General features: G+C 50.4%; 1 protein-coding gene and 1 long non-coding RNA gene across 4 annotated transcripts; one reads left to right on the forward strand and one right to left on the reverse strand.

Annotated features, from left to right (window-relative positions):
* Positions 1 to 1236: 1236 nt before the first annotated feature.
* Positions 1237 to 9341, reverse strand: CCDC51 (coiled-coil domain containing 51). 2 transcript variants are annotated; one of them, XM_012934226.2, is made up of 4 exons: positions 9253 to 9341; positions 4179 to 4496; positions 2866 to 3030; positions 1237 to 2284 (listed from the first exon to the last, which is right to left on the reverse strand). In XM_012934226.2, exons 2-4 carry the CDS (start codon positions 4470 to 4472, stop codon positions 1529 to 1531), a joined length of 1215 nt encoding a protein of 404 aa, XP_012789680.1. In that variant the 5' UTR covers positions 4473 to 4496; positions 9253 to 9341; the 3' UTR covers positions 1237 to 1528. The 2 variants fall into 2 exon arrangements, with proteins under 2 accessions (XP_012789680.1, XP_054993033.1); XM_055137058.1 differs by lacking the exon at positions 9253 to 9341 and adding an exon at positions 7425 to 7573.
* A 20-nt stretch (positions 9342 to 9361) lies between these two features.
* Positions 9362 to 12970, forward strand: LOC129404429 (uncharacterized). 2 transcript variants are annotated; one of them, XR_008629859.1, is made up of 4 exons: positions 9362 to 9463; positions 9550 to 9605; positions 9695 to 9778; positions 12608 to 12970. It is a non-coding gene; the product is annotated as an uncharacterized LOC129404429 (long non-coding RNA). The 2 variants fall into 2 exon arrangements; XR_008629860.1 differs by having other exon boundaries at positions 9374 to 9463; positions 9691 to 9778.
* The last annotated feature ends 3120 nt before the right edge of the window (positions 12971 to 16090 follow it).

The following is a 16090-nucleotide window of genomic DNA, read 5'->3' on the forward strand; positions in this document are numbered from 1 at the left end:
CCTTACAGATACTCCATCTCCTTCGTGTCAGGAGTGTGAGCCTCCCAGGTACAAGATCATCCCATCCCCACACCATGCCAAAAGATACGAAAGATACAAACGTAGCACTGTAGCACTATCCTTTGTTGTTCATCATTTGCTTGAGGGCACCAGTAACGGCTCCATTGTGAGTCTTGTTACTGTTTTTGGTATATGGAATATGCCATGGGTAGCTTGCCAGGCTCAGCCATGCAGGCAGGGATACTCTCAGTAGCTTGCCGGGCTCTCTGAGAGGGACGGAGGAATCAAACCTGGGTCGGCCACGTGCAAGGCAAACTCACTACCCGCTGTGCTATCGCTCCAGCCCCAAATGGAGTGGCCAGCTGTCTAAGGAACCAGGAGCGTTCAGAAGCTCATAGTGTCCCCGGGGCCACTTGGGTCATGCCTTCAGCATGGTCTCTAAAAAGAGACGGTCCTTCATAGGAAGCACTTCTGGCTCCCCAGGCTCCCTGCTCAGAGTCTGGAAGGCTCTGAAAGGTGAATTCTCCTTGCCCCAGCCACACACCAGCTGGAGCACAGAAAGCCTCCCACTGTTCCTGTTTACTCAAGGGCAAACTCACCCATGGCCACTTAGTGCCGGAGGTCAAAGGTGGCTGTTCCTCTCTGAAAAGAGGTCAGGAGTTCTCTGGACAGTCTGCCTCTGAAGCCCACAGCACCTCATAGCTCTGAGAGGCCCCTCCCCATCACTGTCTCAATGTTCACCCTGCAAGTGGGCTGTTCGGGCCTTCCAAGGCCACCTCGAGGCTGGAGGACGTGTATGGGGAAGGATATGCACCCCTAATCCAGATAGACCAATGCTGCCCAATGCAGTCTGCACCAGGATCCCAGATTACCCATCCATCCCTATGATTATATCCCCAGCAATATTTATCAACCATTCCCCCAAGCCCTCTCCCCCGGCCCCTCTGCTCACTTCCAGCACCAGCGTCAGATTCTCCCCACCATGGCAGAGAAAGTGATGAGGAAAAGGACAGCAGCCATAGTAACCATGATGGGACGCAGACTAGGCTCCACCCACAGGGACCCCCAAGCCACACAGCAGAGAGGACTGGGTGAACGGATGGCCGGGAATCAAAATGAAAATCCAGGCTCCACAGGTCAGTGTATCCAAAATGGCCCTGAACCAAGGACAGGACTGAGACAGAGAGGAGGGAGGAGGAACAAGGGGAGCAATTACACAAACCCCAGACCCGACTCTCAAGTCCGAAATCTCAACCTTCAATGGCCAAACTCAAACGGATATAAATTACTTTCAATACAAATGCAAAGGCATTTTAATTGAACACCAGCACAAAGTTTTGATAATGAATATAAATTATAGTTGGCTAGAAAGCAAAGTTTATCAGCTGACAAGCCACTGCAGATGGTGCTCAGACTCAGAGCACCCCAAAGAGTGGTGTGCACCCCCACAGGTTTACTCCATTGCTGGGATCTAATTAAATCCACCTCTACACCTATTTCTTACACTCTCTGGAGAAGGGTCCAGGGGTTAGCTGGCCTTGAACAGGATGTAGAGCACAGGCAATGTGGCCACGAATGCCAGGCAGGTGACCATTGTGCTGTAGACAGTGTTTCTGTTGACCTGGGCTTCGAGCCTCTGCTCCACGTCCGCCAGTGCCAGGATCACACTCCCGTGCTCCAGCAAAGAGCCAGGCAGAGCCCCATCTGCAGGCTCAACCAGGCCCGGGTGTGCTGCAGCTTTTGCGAGCTGCACCACCCCAGCTGTGTGGCTTAAAGTCTTTTCCAAGCCATGAAGCTGCTCTCGTAAACCCTCGAGACATGAATGAACCTGTCTGGAATGGCTGAGCTGCTCTTTCAAGGCGGCTGAAAGGACATCTGTGTCTCTGTCTCGGGTGGGGGTAGTACCTGCCTGGGACCCGGAGCTCTGCCCCGGCCCCACCTGCACCAGGCCCCTCAGATCGAGCATGAGGTCATGGAGGTCCTTCTGCTGCAGCGAGTAGCTGGAAGCCTGTTCTCGGATGGCCTCCTGGAGGCTCACTGGCCCCTTCTGCGCCTCCAGGAGTAAGGCCTTCAGCTCCTGCAGCCGCACACGGTTCACATAGGTGGAGCCCACCACACCGATCAGAGCCCCCAGGACCGAGCCGATGAGCGACCAGTTCTTGGTCCTCTCAGCCCGCGTGCGCTCCTTCTCGTGACTTTCCCTCACGGCCGCAGAGAAGAGAGAGAACTTCTCTCGCTCCGAGTCTTCAGCACGTGTGTGGGCCGCACGCAGCCTCTTTTCCTCCTGCAGGAACAAAACTGTGTTAATGGCAGCCACCTGGCCTGAGCACTGTCACCACCAGCAACGTCTACTGTGAGGACCCTGGGGCTCAGGCTCATGCCTGGCACAGAGTAGGTGCTCCAGGAATACGTGGGCTGTGAAGCAGCACAGACCCCTTCAGTGGACAGCGCAGGAAGTGAGCATGCTCACATAGACCTTCAGTCCTTCCCAAGCAGTCTTAGGTTTGACCAATGTCTGTAGGCTGGGTCTATCAGAAGGGCAGTGCCTGGGACAGTAATAGTATAGCAAGGAGGGTGTTTGCCTTGCACGTGGCGTACCTGGGTTCAATCCCGAGCATCTCATATGGTTCCCCAGCACCGTCAGAACTAATTCTTAAGTACAGAGCCAGGAATAACTCCAGAGCATCGCTGGGTGTGACCCAAGAAGGAAAAATAAAAACAGAAGGGCAATGGCTATGCCCTCTGGCACCTTGATACTCCCCGCTTCTGGGACCCAGCCGCTTGGCAGGAGCTCCTGGCGCACCCCCCACCTTACTTTCTAACCAGCAGACCACTAAGGGTCTCCCCCTACCCAGCCAAGCCTACCTGTAGCATTCTGTGCTCCAGGGTGGCCAGCTCCAGGTACTGGTTGTCATCCCGGGAGATGCGGTCCAAGCGGTCCCTCACCTCCTTCAGCTTGGCCTGCTGAGCTTCCAAGTCTTCCCGAGCCTCTCGGACAAGGCCTCGAGCCACCATGAACACTTTTTCCGCCTATAGAAAGAAGAATAGAGGTGAGCAGCCTCTTTTCTCTGCATGCACATGGGCTCAATTCTTTTCCCAAGGTATCTGCTGGCTGCTAGGGGTCTCAGTGCAGAGGGTGGAAATACAGCCCCTCAGCCCCGTTGTCTTGGGCCTCCCAGAGGTCCTCCAAGTGCCCCAGGCCACGCCTGTCAGAGCCAGCGGATTTATGCATTCACGCAGAAATAAGACGCCCTGGGGAAATCTGGAAATAGCTAACAATGCACCAGACCTGGTCAACACCAGCCCACTGACAGCCTGAGGAGCATGTTCTTAAGCTGATGCAGGTGTGTCACCTTCCTTCCGCCCCACGCAGTGCCGTGAGAGGCATCACTGCAACTACAGCCTCCTTCACAGATGCAAAAACCCTGGCTCAGCACAAGTTGCGTCACCTCCAAGCACTGGGCCTCGGGGGCCTTCCGCTGACCCCCAGCCTCTTCCCACCTCCCTACCCTGCTCTGTGCCTAAGCTAGAATGGAAAAAGGGGTGGCAGAGTGCACTTCTGATAAACAGCCTCCGCGGGCAGCTCTCTCCTCCACAGCACAGTACTCGGTGTCCTGCCTTCCCAACAGTCCTGAGAGCCCTGTGACGCCCACTCCAGACATCTCTCACCACCTGCCCCCAGTGCTGCCAGGGCATCTGCGAGCCCTAACAGGAGGGGCAGAAATGGTCAGTGACTCGTGAATCACGGGACCCAGTTCCACAGAGAGCCTCACCCAGGTCATCCTCGGTGCCGCCATGTAGAGAACCCAGGTTGTTCAATGAAAAACAAGCCAATCCCCGCACCTGCCCCACCTCAGTGGGATCGCTGGCCACATGCAAGACCAGTGCCCAGCCCACTGTACTATCTCTCTGGCTCTGGGTGCTGAATAAGTTTACTGCGGAGGAGTTTGAAGACGCAGTGGCTGAAAAGCAGCTCATCCCAGATGGCCATGGGGTCAAGTACATCCTGAACCATGGGGCTCTGGCCAAGTGGTGGACACTGCATTCCTGAGAGCCTTGGAGTTGTCTCCTGAGTCCCCACTCCCCACTCCAGCTCTCACCATCCCATTAAAGGGCTGTAAGTTACCTCGGGTGGCATAACTCCCCATGTCAGGACACCAGCCCACAGCCCTTCTCACCTCTGTCACATTTCCCTGAGCCTCTCGAACCTCATTGAGTCCAACAAACTCTTCATATCTGTCCCACCAGATCTTGGCTGTGGAGGACGCTCGTTGCTGAAAGCTGCGTCCCACGGTCCTGCCCAGCGCCGAAAGGCGGCTGTAGAGTCCAAAGGCCACCTCCTCGGGCCGTTTCTCTCTGGGCCGGCTCGAGCCTGAGCTGCAGAAAGTCCTAGTCACAGCAAGGTCCCTGCCAAGGAGGCCTCTTCGCACCAGACCTGGGGGTGCACCCACAACGTGCTGCATGCTGAACATGGGCTGCACCCGTCATGGGGAAACCTGCAGGGGAAACACCAGACAGATGAGCTCGCAGCAGGAAGGCTGTCACATTAGGTTCCCAGGCTCCCGATGGTTCTGAACAGTATGATATCTGGGCCTGCGACCAGTGGCCCCCAGTCTCCCACCCCCAGGCTCTTGGGCAATGAAACTGGATGGAAGGAGAGAACCAGAATTCTCATTCGAGCCACCCCCACCTCTTCCTTACTCCACCCCCGCTCTCTGATTCTGCTATGGCTCAAATGAGAATCCTGGCACCAGTTCTCTGATGTCAAAGTTGTATCCATTCTGGGGCTGGAGCAACAGTGGAGAGGATAGGGCCTCTGCACGTGGCCAATCCAGATTTGATCTCTGGCATCGATATTGTCCCCTGAGCACTGTCAGGAGTAATTTGTGAGTGCAGACCAAGAATAACCCTGAGCATCACTGGGTGTGCCCCCCAAAAAACAAAACAAAACAAAGCAAATTGCATCTTTGCTGACAAAGTCCCATAAAGACACATAAAGATTCCAGGGAGAACTGTGTCACTGAGGGGATTTCAGGGAAAGTTTCAGCAAAAGACTCTCAGAACAGGAGCTAGGGAAGGCACTTGCCCTGCATGCGGCCAACCCAGGTTTGATCTTCAGCATCCCATATAGTGCTCTGAGCACTGCCAAGAGTGATCCCCAAGTGCAAAGCTAGGAGTAACACCTGAGCATGGCTGGATATGGCCCCAAAAACAAACAAGAAAAAAAAAACCCACTTCTCAAAACCAACTTCTTAGTCAGTGACCTAAAGGCTGCCTCAACACTGGGAAGCAGTTTCAGTTAAGCTCCAGGAGGGCGGGGACGTGCTCCAAGGGCGGGAGTGCACGCTTTGCTTCGCCCGTTGGAGCCCCAGGTTTGCTTTATCGCCAGCACTGCAGGGTGTGGCCCACAAACCGAAAATGAAGTTTGAGGGCATAAGTCCTCCATGCCCAAGACAGAAATTTCCTTCCTCAGCTCTCCTTTGAGAAGGCATTTCAGGGGGCTGAGGAGGCCACAAAAAAACAAGCAGTTCCTTAAAGGGCTTCTCTCAGGCTCACACCAGCCCTTCTCCTGCCTGAGTCAGACTTAGCTACCAACCCTAGTCTCACGTTTCTCACCCTCCTGAAGCGAGTCCCTCCTTTCCCATTTAAGTCACTGCTCAACAGGTTAGGTTTCTTTAATCTCTCCTTTCCCGCTTGGCTTTGATGTGTGGGCCCCAACGCCTACTGCCTCCAGATCATTTCCTTAACAACACAGGGAGTCAGCTTCCCATTATCCAGTCAGGCCCTGCCCCATTGCGAGAGCAGCAGTGACTGCTAAGGACCTAGGGTGAGGTCCAGTGACCCATGCTGGGCAAAGCTGGACCAGCAGGACCCTCCTCTGGTTAACAGCACCACCCCCCCCCGCCCCCCCAACCGCACCTCTCCCTGCTAGCTCTATCTGCTAGAGTGACACCCTGTGGCCAAATGGCAGAATAACCAGAGTGAGAAGAGCAGAGAGCAGGGAGACAGGCAGGAGACTGCAGGCTTGCCAGCTATCAGGAAACGGGCTTCCTGGGCCAATGCAGAAACCGGCTCACAGCACCTTAGCCCCCCTCTCTATCCTGCCCACTGGGACAGACTCAGTCCACTCAAAAACAAAGTTGGTAGGGACATACCTCTTGGCCAAAGTGGTCAGAACAGAGACATGGGAGGGAACATGTGGGGCTGCATGGGATCCCTGACTCCCCTTAAGGCCCAAAGGAACACACACACACACACACACACACACACACACACACACCTGTTGGATCACAGAGACATGGGAGGGAATATGTGGGGCTGCACAGGATCCCTGGCTCCCCTTAAGGCCCAAAGAAGCGCGCACACACACACACACTCACAAAATGCACACCAGTTGGATCACAAGAGTCAGGCAATCCCCAAGACCCTGCACACAAGCTGTGACCCCCACAACAATCCTGCACCATGACCCCCTCATCTAAGCAAAGTGCAGAGCCTGGAGGCCCTGCCAACCACAGTGCCCACTATGCCCACACAGAAGTGTCACTGGGGTTGTCACTTTTTCCCAGGCCCCCTCATTCTTGATCCTACTCAACCCAGGTTGCTCTCCCAGGCCTCTCAAAACTCCTGCCAGGTCCCGCAGGTGCTACTCAGATTGCTTCAGTTTCTCTGAAGCTTTCAACACCCTTTTGCTTGTTTTTTGTTTTAGTGTTGGGGCCACATCAGGTGCTTCTCAGCAGTACCCTTCACCCAATGCATAGGGAACCACACAGTATATTGAGTCAAATTTGGGCCCCCCCCCCCCCCCCCCCGCATAAGGAGGCCACACCCCTATCCAACACTCTTTGTCTTTGGGCCACACCCAGCATTACTCAGAGCTTACTCCTGGTGGGGCTCAGGAGACCATATAGGGTGCTGGGTATCAAACCCATGTTAGTCAAGTGCCTTAGATGCTGTACAATTCCTCCATTTTCATCCTCACTTTTAATTAAAAACTTACTTCACTTCGCCAGAAAAATACAAGAAACTGGAAAAGAACTCCCACTACACCTTCCTGTAGTATCTGTCCCCTTTCCATTTTCCCCTGATCCTCAGGATGAAGAATTTATGTCCAAGGAAGACTAAGCTATGCCCCAGGTACCATGTCCTCTCCCCACCCCACAGTCACTCATTAATCATCAGTCATTGATCATCAGTCATCAGACAGTGTCTACTGTCTCCCAACTTCTACTCCACTTCTTAATTCCTATCTGGAATAAACCTCCCCGACAACCAGTATCCAACCACCTCCAGTCCCTCTTCCCATTTTGTTAAACCCTTTCTAATCTGTTCTTCACTCCCAACAGGTCACTAGAACGGCTTTTGTCTAGGTTATCTCCACATTGCTAAACCCAGTAATCAGTTTTCAGTCCTCAGACACTCACCCTGTTGGCAGTCCATCCCTCGGGAAACAGTTCCCTCCTTGAAAGGTGCATCCAGTTCCCACTCAACTCCCCATTTCTACCAGAGGCTCAGGGTTCAGTCTTCCGTCTCCTCCCATGCAGACCCCTGGCTCTAAAACCACCTGTGAAATGTTCTAAAATTGACCATGGTGATGGCTGCAAAACATTGTGAATGTTGAAGCAAAACCACTGACTGCACATAGTAAATAGGTGAATTACTTGCCAAGTATCTCAATTTAGTTTTTACTGGACACAGGATGTTGATCAGTGATAGAGTGCATCCATATATGTGTGGGGCTCTGAGTTTGATCCCTAGCATCACAATAAAAAACAAAAAAATCAATAGGGTTGGAAGTGATAAGACAGCAGGTAGGGTTCTTGCCTTGCATCAGCTGACCTGGGTTTCATCCCCAGCATCCCATATGGTGCCCCGTGCATCACGAGGAGTGACTCCAAAGCAGAACCAGGAGTAATCCCTGAGCATTGCTGGGTGTGGCCCAAAAGACAAACAAAAAAGATAAAGAAAAAGAGAGAAAAACTGTGCTGACTATGGCTCAGTTTATTCTGGATTTCAGGTCCACTGTTGTGTTAGTCCATCCATATCTCTGCTTGGAATGCTAAAGGGGACCTTATCTCCCTGCCCCCACCCCTAAAGTTGCCTGTTCCACAGCCTCCATCTTGGCTGATGGAAACACCATGTCGTCATCAGGCCAAAAGTCTTATTCAACCCTCACTCAGCTTTTTTTCTCACTTCATAGTCAGTCCATTAGTTACAGTTACTTCCTTTAGAAATTTGCCACCAAACACGTCTCCCAGATTCCACACTAGCACCTATGTTCTATTTATCAATCTGTGCATGTCTGAAAGCAACCAGTGTCCACTCAAAACCATGCCAGATCCCACCTCTGTGCTCAAAGCCTACAACAGTTCCAAAGGTAAAAACCTAAATACTTTTCTATGGCTTACAGGACATCTGATTCCTGACTCATTCTTCTCTGACCTCATCAGCCACTAGTCTTCCTTTTCCACTCTTGTTCATCATGTGCACCTTTGCCCCAGTTTCACTGAGTCTAAGAAGTACAATGTAATGATTTAATAAACATGTTGCTGATTAAGGTCAGCTAACACACTTCAACTCATAAATTACTCTGCATGACCCTTCTTGATGTTGCTGAACACCAAAGCTATCCTGCCTTAAGGCCTGCACACTACCTACTCTGTCTTCTGACAGAGAACTGTTCACTCTCTGTGAACTGCTGACCCAGGTATACTGTTTCAGTATCATTCCCATCCATCGGCAACTCCTTACTCACGATCTCTGCCTTATTTATCTAATTTTCTGCGCGCACACACTTCCCATGACCTATGACATGCATTTCATTTACTTTGGTTACAGTTCACTAGGACTTCAGTTTTGCAAGGCTGACACTTTTTGTTCACAATACATATGTATGAAAGTATTAACGTATATCATATATGAGCAAAAAAGTGTAGTGGGTGAATACACAGAATTTGCAAAAAGTCACATCTTGGATCACAAACCCAAACTCCCTCCTGTGGTCTGCAAAGCTCTAGGTCCATATGCTCTAGCCCCTTCCCACTCCGCCACCTCCCTCGCATCTCCTGGCCACTCTGTGCCTTCCTCGGTTCCAGGAATGCGGCGAAGGTTTGTCGGAAGACCTCTGCTCTCGCCCTTCCTTCTACCTGCAACGCTTTCCCCGGGCGCCGTTCCAGTCCCGGCGCCTTCCGGTAAAAGCACCGTCCCGGCTTCCGGACCCTCCCCTCGCCTCACGACCCTCCTCCTCTTTACCTGGCGCGCCCAGCGCCGAAGCCGAAGTCGCAGAACAGCGCCTGCCACTCAGCTCACCTCTGACCCTCTAGCGCCCGCCTCCCAGGGCCGCTTCCGGGAGTGCCACTTCCTGGTTGGGAGCCAATCAGCGAGCGCGCGCTGAGCTGCCGCTCTCCGCTTCCTGTGGCAGAGCCCGGGCGAGGGGCGGCAGGCGCCATGTCCGGCCGCGAAGGTGAGTGGTCGGGGCACAAGTGGACGGTGGGGGACGGGGCGGGACGCGCCGGAGCCCGGGCTGAGCGTGCGGGTGTTCCTCCGCAGGTGGCAAGAAGAAGCCCCTGAAGCAGCCCAAGAAACAGGCCAAGGAAATGGACGAGGTGAGGGCAGGTGCCGGCCGGGGCGTGGACGGGCGCGCAGGGCTGGGAATCCCGCCCGCTCTTACCCCGCTCTGCCTCTCTCTAGGAAGATAAGGCATTCAAGCAGAAACAGAAGGAGGAGCAGAAGAAACTCGAGGAACTAAAAGCCAAGGCCGCGGGGAAGGGCCCCCTGGGTGAGTGAGGGCCGGATCTGGCGCACGCAGGGGTGCTGGCAGGGGTGCCGTGGCGGCCGGCCGGCCAGCCTGTGGTCAGCGCGGTGCTCCCCGCAACGAGAAGGGGGCTGGATCGAGATCAGGTCTAAGACGAAGTCTGCCTGTCTCTCGGGGAGTCCGTGCACCCCTTCCTTAGGGAAGCTGCAAAAATGACCGCGGAGAAGTTAACTCAAGGCGCACACATTTCATGCGTAGCCAATACAGTTTTTTTGCTGTGTATTTATTTTGTTTGGGGGTCACACCCGGCGATACCCCAGGCTCTGCACTCAGGAATTACTCCTGGCAATGCTTGGGGGACAATATGGGATGCCGGGGATTGTACCTGGGTCGGCCGCCTGCACAGCAAACGCCCTACCCTCGCTGTACTGTATCGCCCTGGCCCCAACCATCACAATTATTTAGTTGCTACTCATGTTAAATCGGGCTGGAGCACTAGCACAGCGGGTACGGCATTTGCCTTGCACACGGCTGACCCGGGTTCGATTCCTCCGTCCCTCTGGGAGAGCCCGGCATGTTACCAAAAGTATCCCGCCCACACGGCAGAGCCTGGCAAGGTACTGTGGTGTATTCAGTATGCCAAAAACTAACAAGTCTCACAATGGAGACGTTACTGGTGCCCACTCGAGCAAATCGATTAGCAACAGAATGACAGTGACATGTTAAATCCAGTGACTACTGGGACCTGGAGTGTCAGCATAGCATGCTCAGGGGCTCTGGGGTCCAGCACCAGAATCTCGAGCACTGCTGGGGATTCCTCCACAAAATTAAATTTTTTTCATCTTTATTACTTTCGGATGCTGACAGACTTGAAGGATCAAGTCCAGACTCTTTGGTTTGCTGTTCCGCATTATGCCTCCCCCGCAGCCCCTGTGGTGCTACACTTAGTGAAGCTGAGGTGAAGTTAGCTCCTTGGGTTGCTGGGGGACCTTGCTGTGGTAGAGCACAGGGTTCCTGCATGCAAGCAGGGAAAGCATGGCTCTTGCCGAAGAGTTGCTGGGGCCCCTGTGTGATTTTTCAGCCTAATCATTTTTTTATTTGTTTTGGGGGGACTACACCTGGCATTGCTCAGGGTTTACTCCTGGCTGTGTATTCAGGGATAAAGCCTGGCTTGGAGGACTGTATGCCAGGGCCACTATTGAACCTGGGTAAGGTATTGAAGCCAGATACTATTGCTCTGGCCCCCTAGTAACCCCCTATTCTGCTTCTTCTTTGACTTTAAGAGGACTTGGTATTACAAAAAGATTTTTTGTAACCAACAGATTTCTTTCTGGGTATTGTTTTTGTTTGAGCTATGGTAACATTGTATAATACTTTGTACTTCCGAGATAGTTATTTACATTCACAAAGTGAATTCTCTTCTCTCTCCACTTAATGTCTTGTTCTGTTCCATCACTGTGAGCCACACTGGGGCTGTAGAGGGTGGTATGGTATAAGTCAATCAGGACTTTGCAAGATTTCTTTTTTCTTTTCTTTTCTTTTTTTTTTTTTTTTTTTGCTTTTTGGGTCACCCTCCTCGATGCACACTCCTGGCTCATGCACTCAGGAATTAACTCCTGGTGGTGCTCAGGGGACCATATGGGATGCTGGGAATCAAACCTGGGTTGGCTTCATGCAAGGCAAACACCCTACCGATTGTGCTATCGCTCCAGCCCTTTAGTATGTTGTTGTTTTTTTTTCTTTGCAAGATTTCTAATTTAGGAGTTTTCCAAAGTGCCAAGATTCTAGTTGCTTGAGGGTGGGGGCTTGTCTATATAGCCATACATGGTCTTGCCATGCATTCAAACTATGATCACCAGGATACAGGGCAAGCACCTGAACCCTTGTGTATTCTGTCCAGCCCATATAATCAGAGAGAAAATTTGTGTGGTGTGTGTGTGTGTGTGTGTGTGTGTGTGTGTGTGTGTGTGTGTGTGTGTGCGCGCGTGCATGTCTGTTAAGAATATGAACTTGGGGCAGGAGAGATACAGGAGAGATAGTACACAATCGTTGGGGCGTTTGCTTGCACACAGGAAAACCATGTTTGATCCTCTGAATCCCATATGATTCCACAAGTCTGCCAGGAGTGATTCTTGAGTGCATGCTGGGTGTGCAACCCCCCACTACTCTTACTGAGTGAACAGCTAGGAGTAACCCCTGTGCATCACTGGGTATGACCCAAAAAGCCAAAAAACAAAAACAAAAAGAAGAAGAAGAAGAAAGACTTACGGACTGGGGAGATAGTTATGGGCCCAGGGACACATATCAGGGCATGTGCAAGGCCCTGAGTTTGATCCCTTGTACCACATGGTTCCTTTAGAACTGCTGGACTCTAGTGTTGAATGCTCAGCCTAAGTTGGCTGCCAAGAGTGGTTCCTGAGACCTCCTGAGCACTACTTGGATGCCTCTGTCTCCCCACCTCCAAAATTGAGAATATGAACTGGAAAGTCAGACTGTTCAGCTTGGGGTTCTGGCTTTGAACAATGAAGACTTCATTACCTCTATAGCAAGTTGATAGGTGATATGAATTAAAGAGCCAATCTATGATGCGCACATCAGAGTGTAAATCAGATCAGTCCGTTTGTGCACCTGCCTCATTCTGCTTTTGCCTAGAATAGACAACATTAATAGAGCCCTGTGCATGCTTGTGCACAATACAGGAGTCAAGCTTTATACACTGGGGCCCGGGGCTGTAACTTACCAGTAGAGCTCTTGTCTTGATGTTTGAGGCCTTGTGTTCACTTGCCTCCTGGCCACAAAAGAAACAAACCAAAAAAATGTTTTTCTCTAACTGGAAACTTTTTCCTTTTGCAGCCACTGGTGGAATTAAGAAGTCTGGCAAAAAGTAAGCTGTTTCTTGTGCTGGAGATAATGGTGATCTTTAATTCTATTTCTGGTTAAACATCTGGATTCCCTGTGTAACCTCGGTTGCCAGCAGTACCTAGAATGAAGTGTTTTGGAACCTGTTGTACACTTAAGAATAAACTTCTGTAAAAAAATTTAAAAAAAGAAGAGAAAGAATTCATAAGGTTTCTCATTCTCTGGTTCTCAGCTGTTTTTACTGTAGCAGTGAAGTCAGTAAACCTAGCCCAGACCCTGCCAAAGTGTACTTTCCTCAAGTGTTTGGTCCATCCCTTATTCTGTACCATCTGAAATTAAACCAGCTCATTTGAAACAGTTTTGTTTTTGTGTGGTTGTATACCAAACAGAACTCTTGAGGTAAGTGGAACAATGTATACTTTATAAAGAAATCCACTCTGGTTTTGACATCTGTTGCCATTTATTATAATGTTTATTCTTCGTACAAGGAGTCTGGTATATGCAGACTGGGCGTGTACAGTGAATAGTTCTTCTTGTCAAGGTGTTTCTCTTAGGAGGAGCAGGATGAAAAAAATACTTCTTATGAGAGGAATAAGGCTGTAAGAAGGATATTCCTAAAAGGATCTGAAGACCCAAGTGTACATCAAAGCCCACATAGTCTACATTTCCACTGGAGGTTCAAAAGATCCCTGCTAGGTTTCAGTGTCTAATATTTCATCAGCACAATTATATCTAGCTCTTATATACTTACTCTAGTGCTAACACCACCCCCATTCCTTTTATTTTTGTTTTTGGGCCACACCCAGTGGTACTTGGGGCTTACTCCTGACTGTGCTCAGGGATCATTCCTGGCAGTGTTCAGGGGACCATCTGGGGCACTGGGGTTCAAACCCAGGTCACCCATGTGCAAGGCAAATGTGCTATCCCTCCAGCCCTAACATCACCCCCATTCTAACCCTAAATCATTCCTTACTGGATTATGGCATGCACATCCAAATTTGTCTTACTGCACCTTCCCTGACTTCCCTACAGATTAATTTCCACTGATACCCAATCTTGTGACTTGCACAGGGCTTAAGAGGCTTATTTGCTTTGCTTGTGACAGACCCCAGTTTGATCCCAGGGGTCACTCTGAACAGAGTCATGAGTATCCCTAAGCACAGACAACTGTGATCCCAAAAAATAACAATAAAGAATTGAAGGATAATGTTAATGAAAATAACATTTTTCATGAAGTGCTCTAGAACTCCTTTGAGATTTTGTTAATGCAAAACTGACAAAGTGACCCAGAGGAGTAGTGCCTACCTAGCACTGGTCAGTTTAATTCCCAGGTGCCCTATGTGAATTGAACAGCCCTACTGTCCACCATTCCTGGCACTGTGAGCAATTTCAAGCCATACCACTGCCAGCTCTGAACATCACAAAAGAGTTCTGCTCAGTGTAGCCTACAAACAAAAAAATAGGACCAGAGGAGTACTGTATGGCTGGGAATACAAAGTATAATCAGAGAGTTCAATTCCTGGAACTGCATGGTTCCTGAGCCCTGCTAGGGTGGCCATGGTGGACCGCAGCACTGATGGGCCCACGTAGCCTGGGGTTGAATGTTAACAGTAGTTCCTAGGGACTTTGAGAGATTGGGAGACTAAGAAGGAAAGAATTCTAGGCTTTGGAATGTAAGCAATAGAGCACTTGCCTCACATGTGTGAAGCTATGAGTTTGATCCCTGGCATTGCCAAAAACAAAATGGAGAGAGGAGGGAATAAACAAAAAACTGGAAAAGACTCTGATGGCTTGAAACCTGTTATAACTAATGTAAATTAGTTAAAACCAACCTGCTTTGGGGGCTGGAGTGATAGCACAGCGGGTAGGGCGTTTGCCTTGCACGCGGCTCACCCGGGTTCGATTCCCAGCATCCCATATGGTCCACCAGGAGTGATTCCTGAGTGCGTGAGCCAGGAGTAACTCCTATGCATCGTTGGGTGTGACACAAAAAGCAAAAACAAAAAAAACAAAAACCTGCTTTGATTTTCTAGAATGTTGCAGCCAGCAGCATAATCTTTGGACTATAGGTTTACCCCAAGTGGCCTTGCGGCTGGCATGCAGCCCTGTCTTGAGAATCAACTTTCTGAGGGTCAGCCAACACATTGCCCCCAAGAACAAGCACTGCTTTTTTTTTTTTTTATTGGATGAAACCTAGTCCCTCCTGTCAAATGAAGTGCAATCTTGTCTCTTTACAACAGAACCTGCTCTAATTAAGACTTCAGCATTCTGGGTCCAGAAATGGTAGGGTGCTTGCCTTACATGCAGCCTACCTGGGTTTGATCTCCAGCACCATATATGGTGCCCCAGAGCCACCAGGAGTAATCCCTAAGCACAGAGCCAGGAGTAAGCCTAAGCACCACTAGATGAGACCCCAAAAACAAAACAAAGACACACTCAACATTTGGGCAACTATCAGAGCCTGCTAGTCTTAAAAAAACTAAGCTCAGGTATTCAAGACTCCTGACTTTATTAACCATCTGGCCTTTCGTTTACTGCTTTCACTCACAGGACACTCAGAGGCCAAATTTGCCACTGAGGAGGAAGACAGTTTTGCCTGCTAGTCAACACTATTCCTGCTGTCAGTGCACACAACTGCTGCCCAATAAAATCCTACCGAGGGGCAGGGGAAACAGTGTGGGAGGTAGGGCACTTGCCTTGAAGCTGACTCCTTCAATTCCTAGCACCACATGATCATCTAGTACTGCAGGGTGGGGCCCAACCCCTCACCCCCCAAAAAAATCCTATTGAGGACTATAGTGATAGAAAAGAAATAAGAACAATCCCAATGAGTTGCATTCTAAACACGGTTCAAATCCCTAGTACCACATATGGTCCTTAACAGTAGAGACAAGGGACACTCCTGAGCTCAGAACCAGGAATAGCCCCTTGAGCACTGCCAGATGTGATCCAAAATACAAAACGTTCTTGAGCCCAAAGTGGACTCAAGCCCAATCTGAATTCCTACTCTTTGAAGGCTTGCCTTCTCTCACAGAAAACTCATTTCATTTTATCTAAGGGATCTTATATTATCAGCCTCTTTGCTCAATCAGTAATTTCCACCCAACATCTATGATAGATCAGGTTCCACTTCAGGGAACTTTCCTTGACCTGAGCTTCATTTCAATATGACCAGCACTTGAGACAAAAACACCCAAAGCCCTTTCTTATGAGAATGGAATAAATGTTAATAGCTTGAGTAGTTCCCATCCTCCAACAAAGGCACATTCCTCTCAGGGTCATCTGTTCTTAGGCTATTCCTCTCTAGACCTATTTCAAGTGGATAAATTTTGTTTTTGTATTTAGACCACACCCAATGGGGCTCAGGGCTTCCTCCTGTCTCAGTGACCAGGTGGCACTCCTAGCAGGCTTAGGGGGACAGTATGGGGTGTCAAGTATTGAACCCTGATCAGCTGCGTGCAGGGCAAAAACGCTATC

The sequence above is a fragment of the Sorex araneus genome, chromosome 4 (assembly GCF_027595985.1).
Source record: "Sorex araneus isolate mSorAra2 chromosome 4, mSorAra2.pri, whole genome shotgun sequence".
Lineage (NCBI taxonomy): Eukaryota > Metazoa > Chordata > Mammalia > Eulipotyphla > Soricidae > Sorex > Sorex araneus.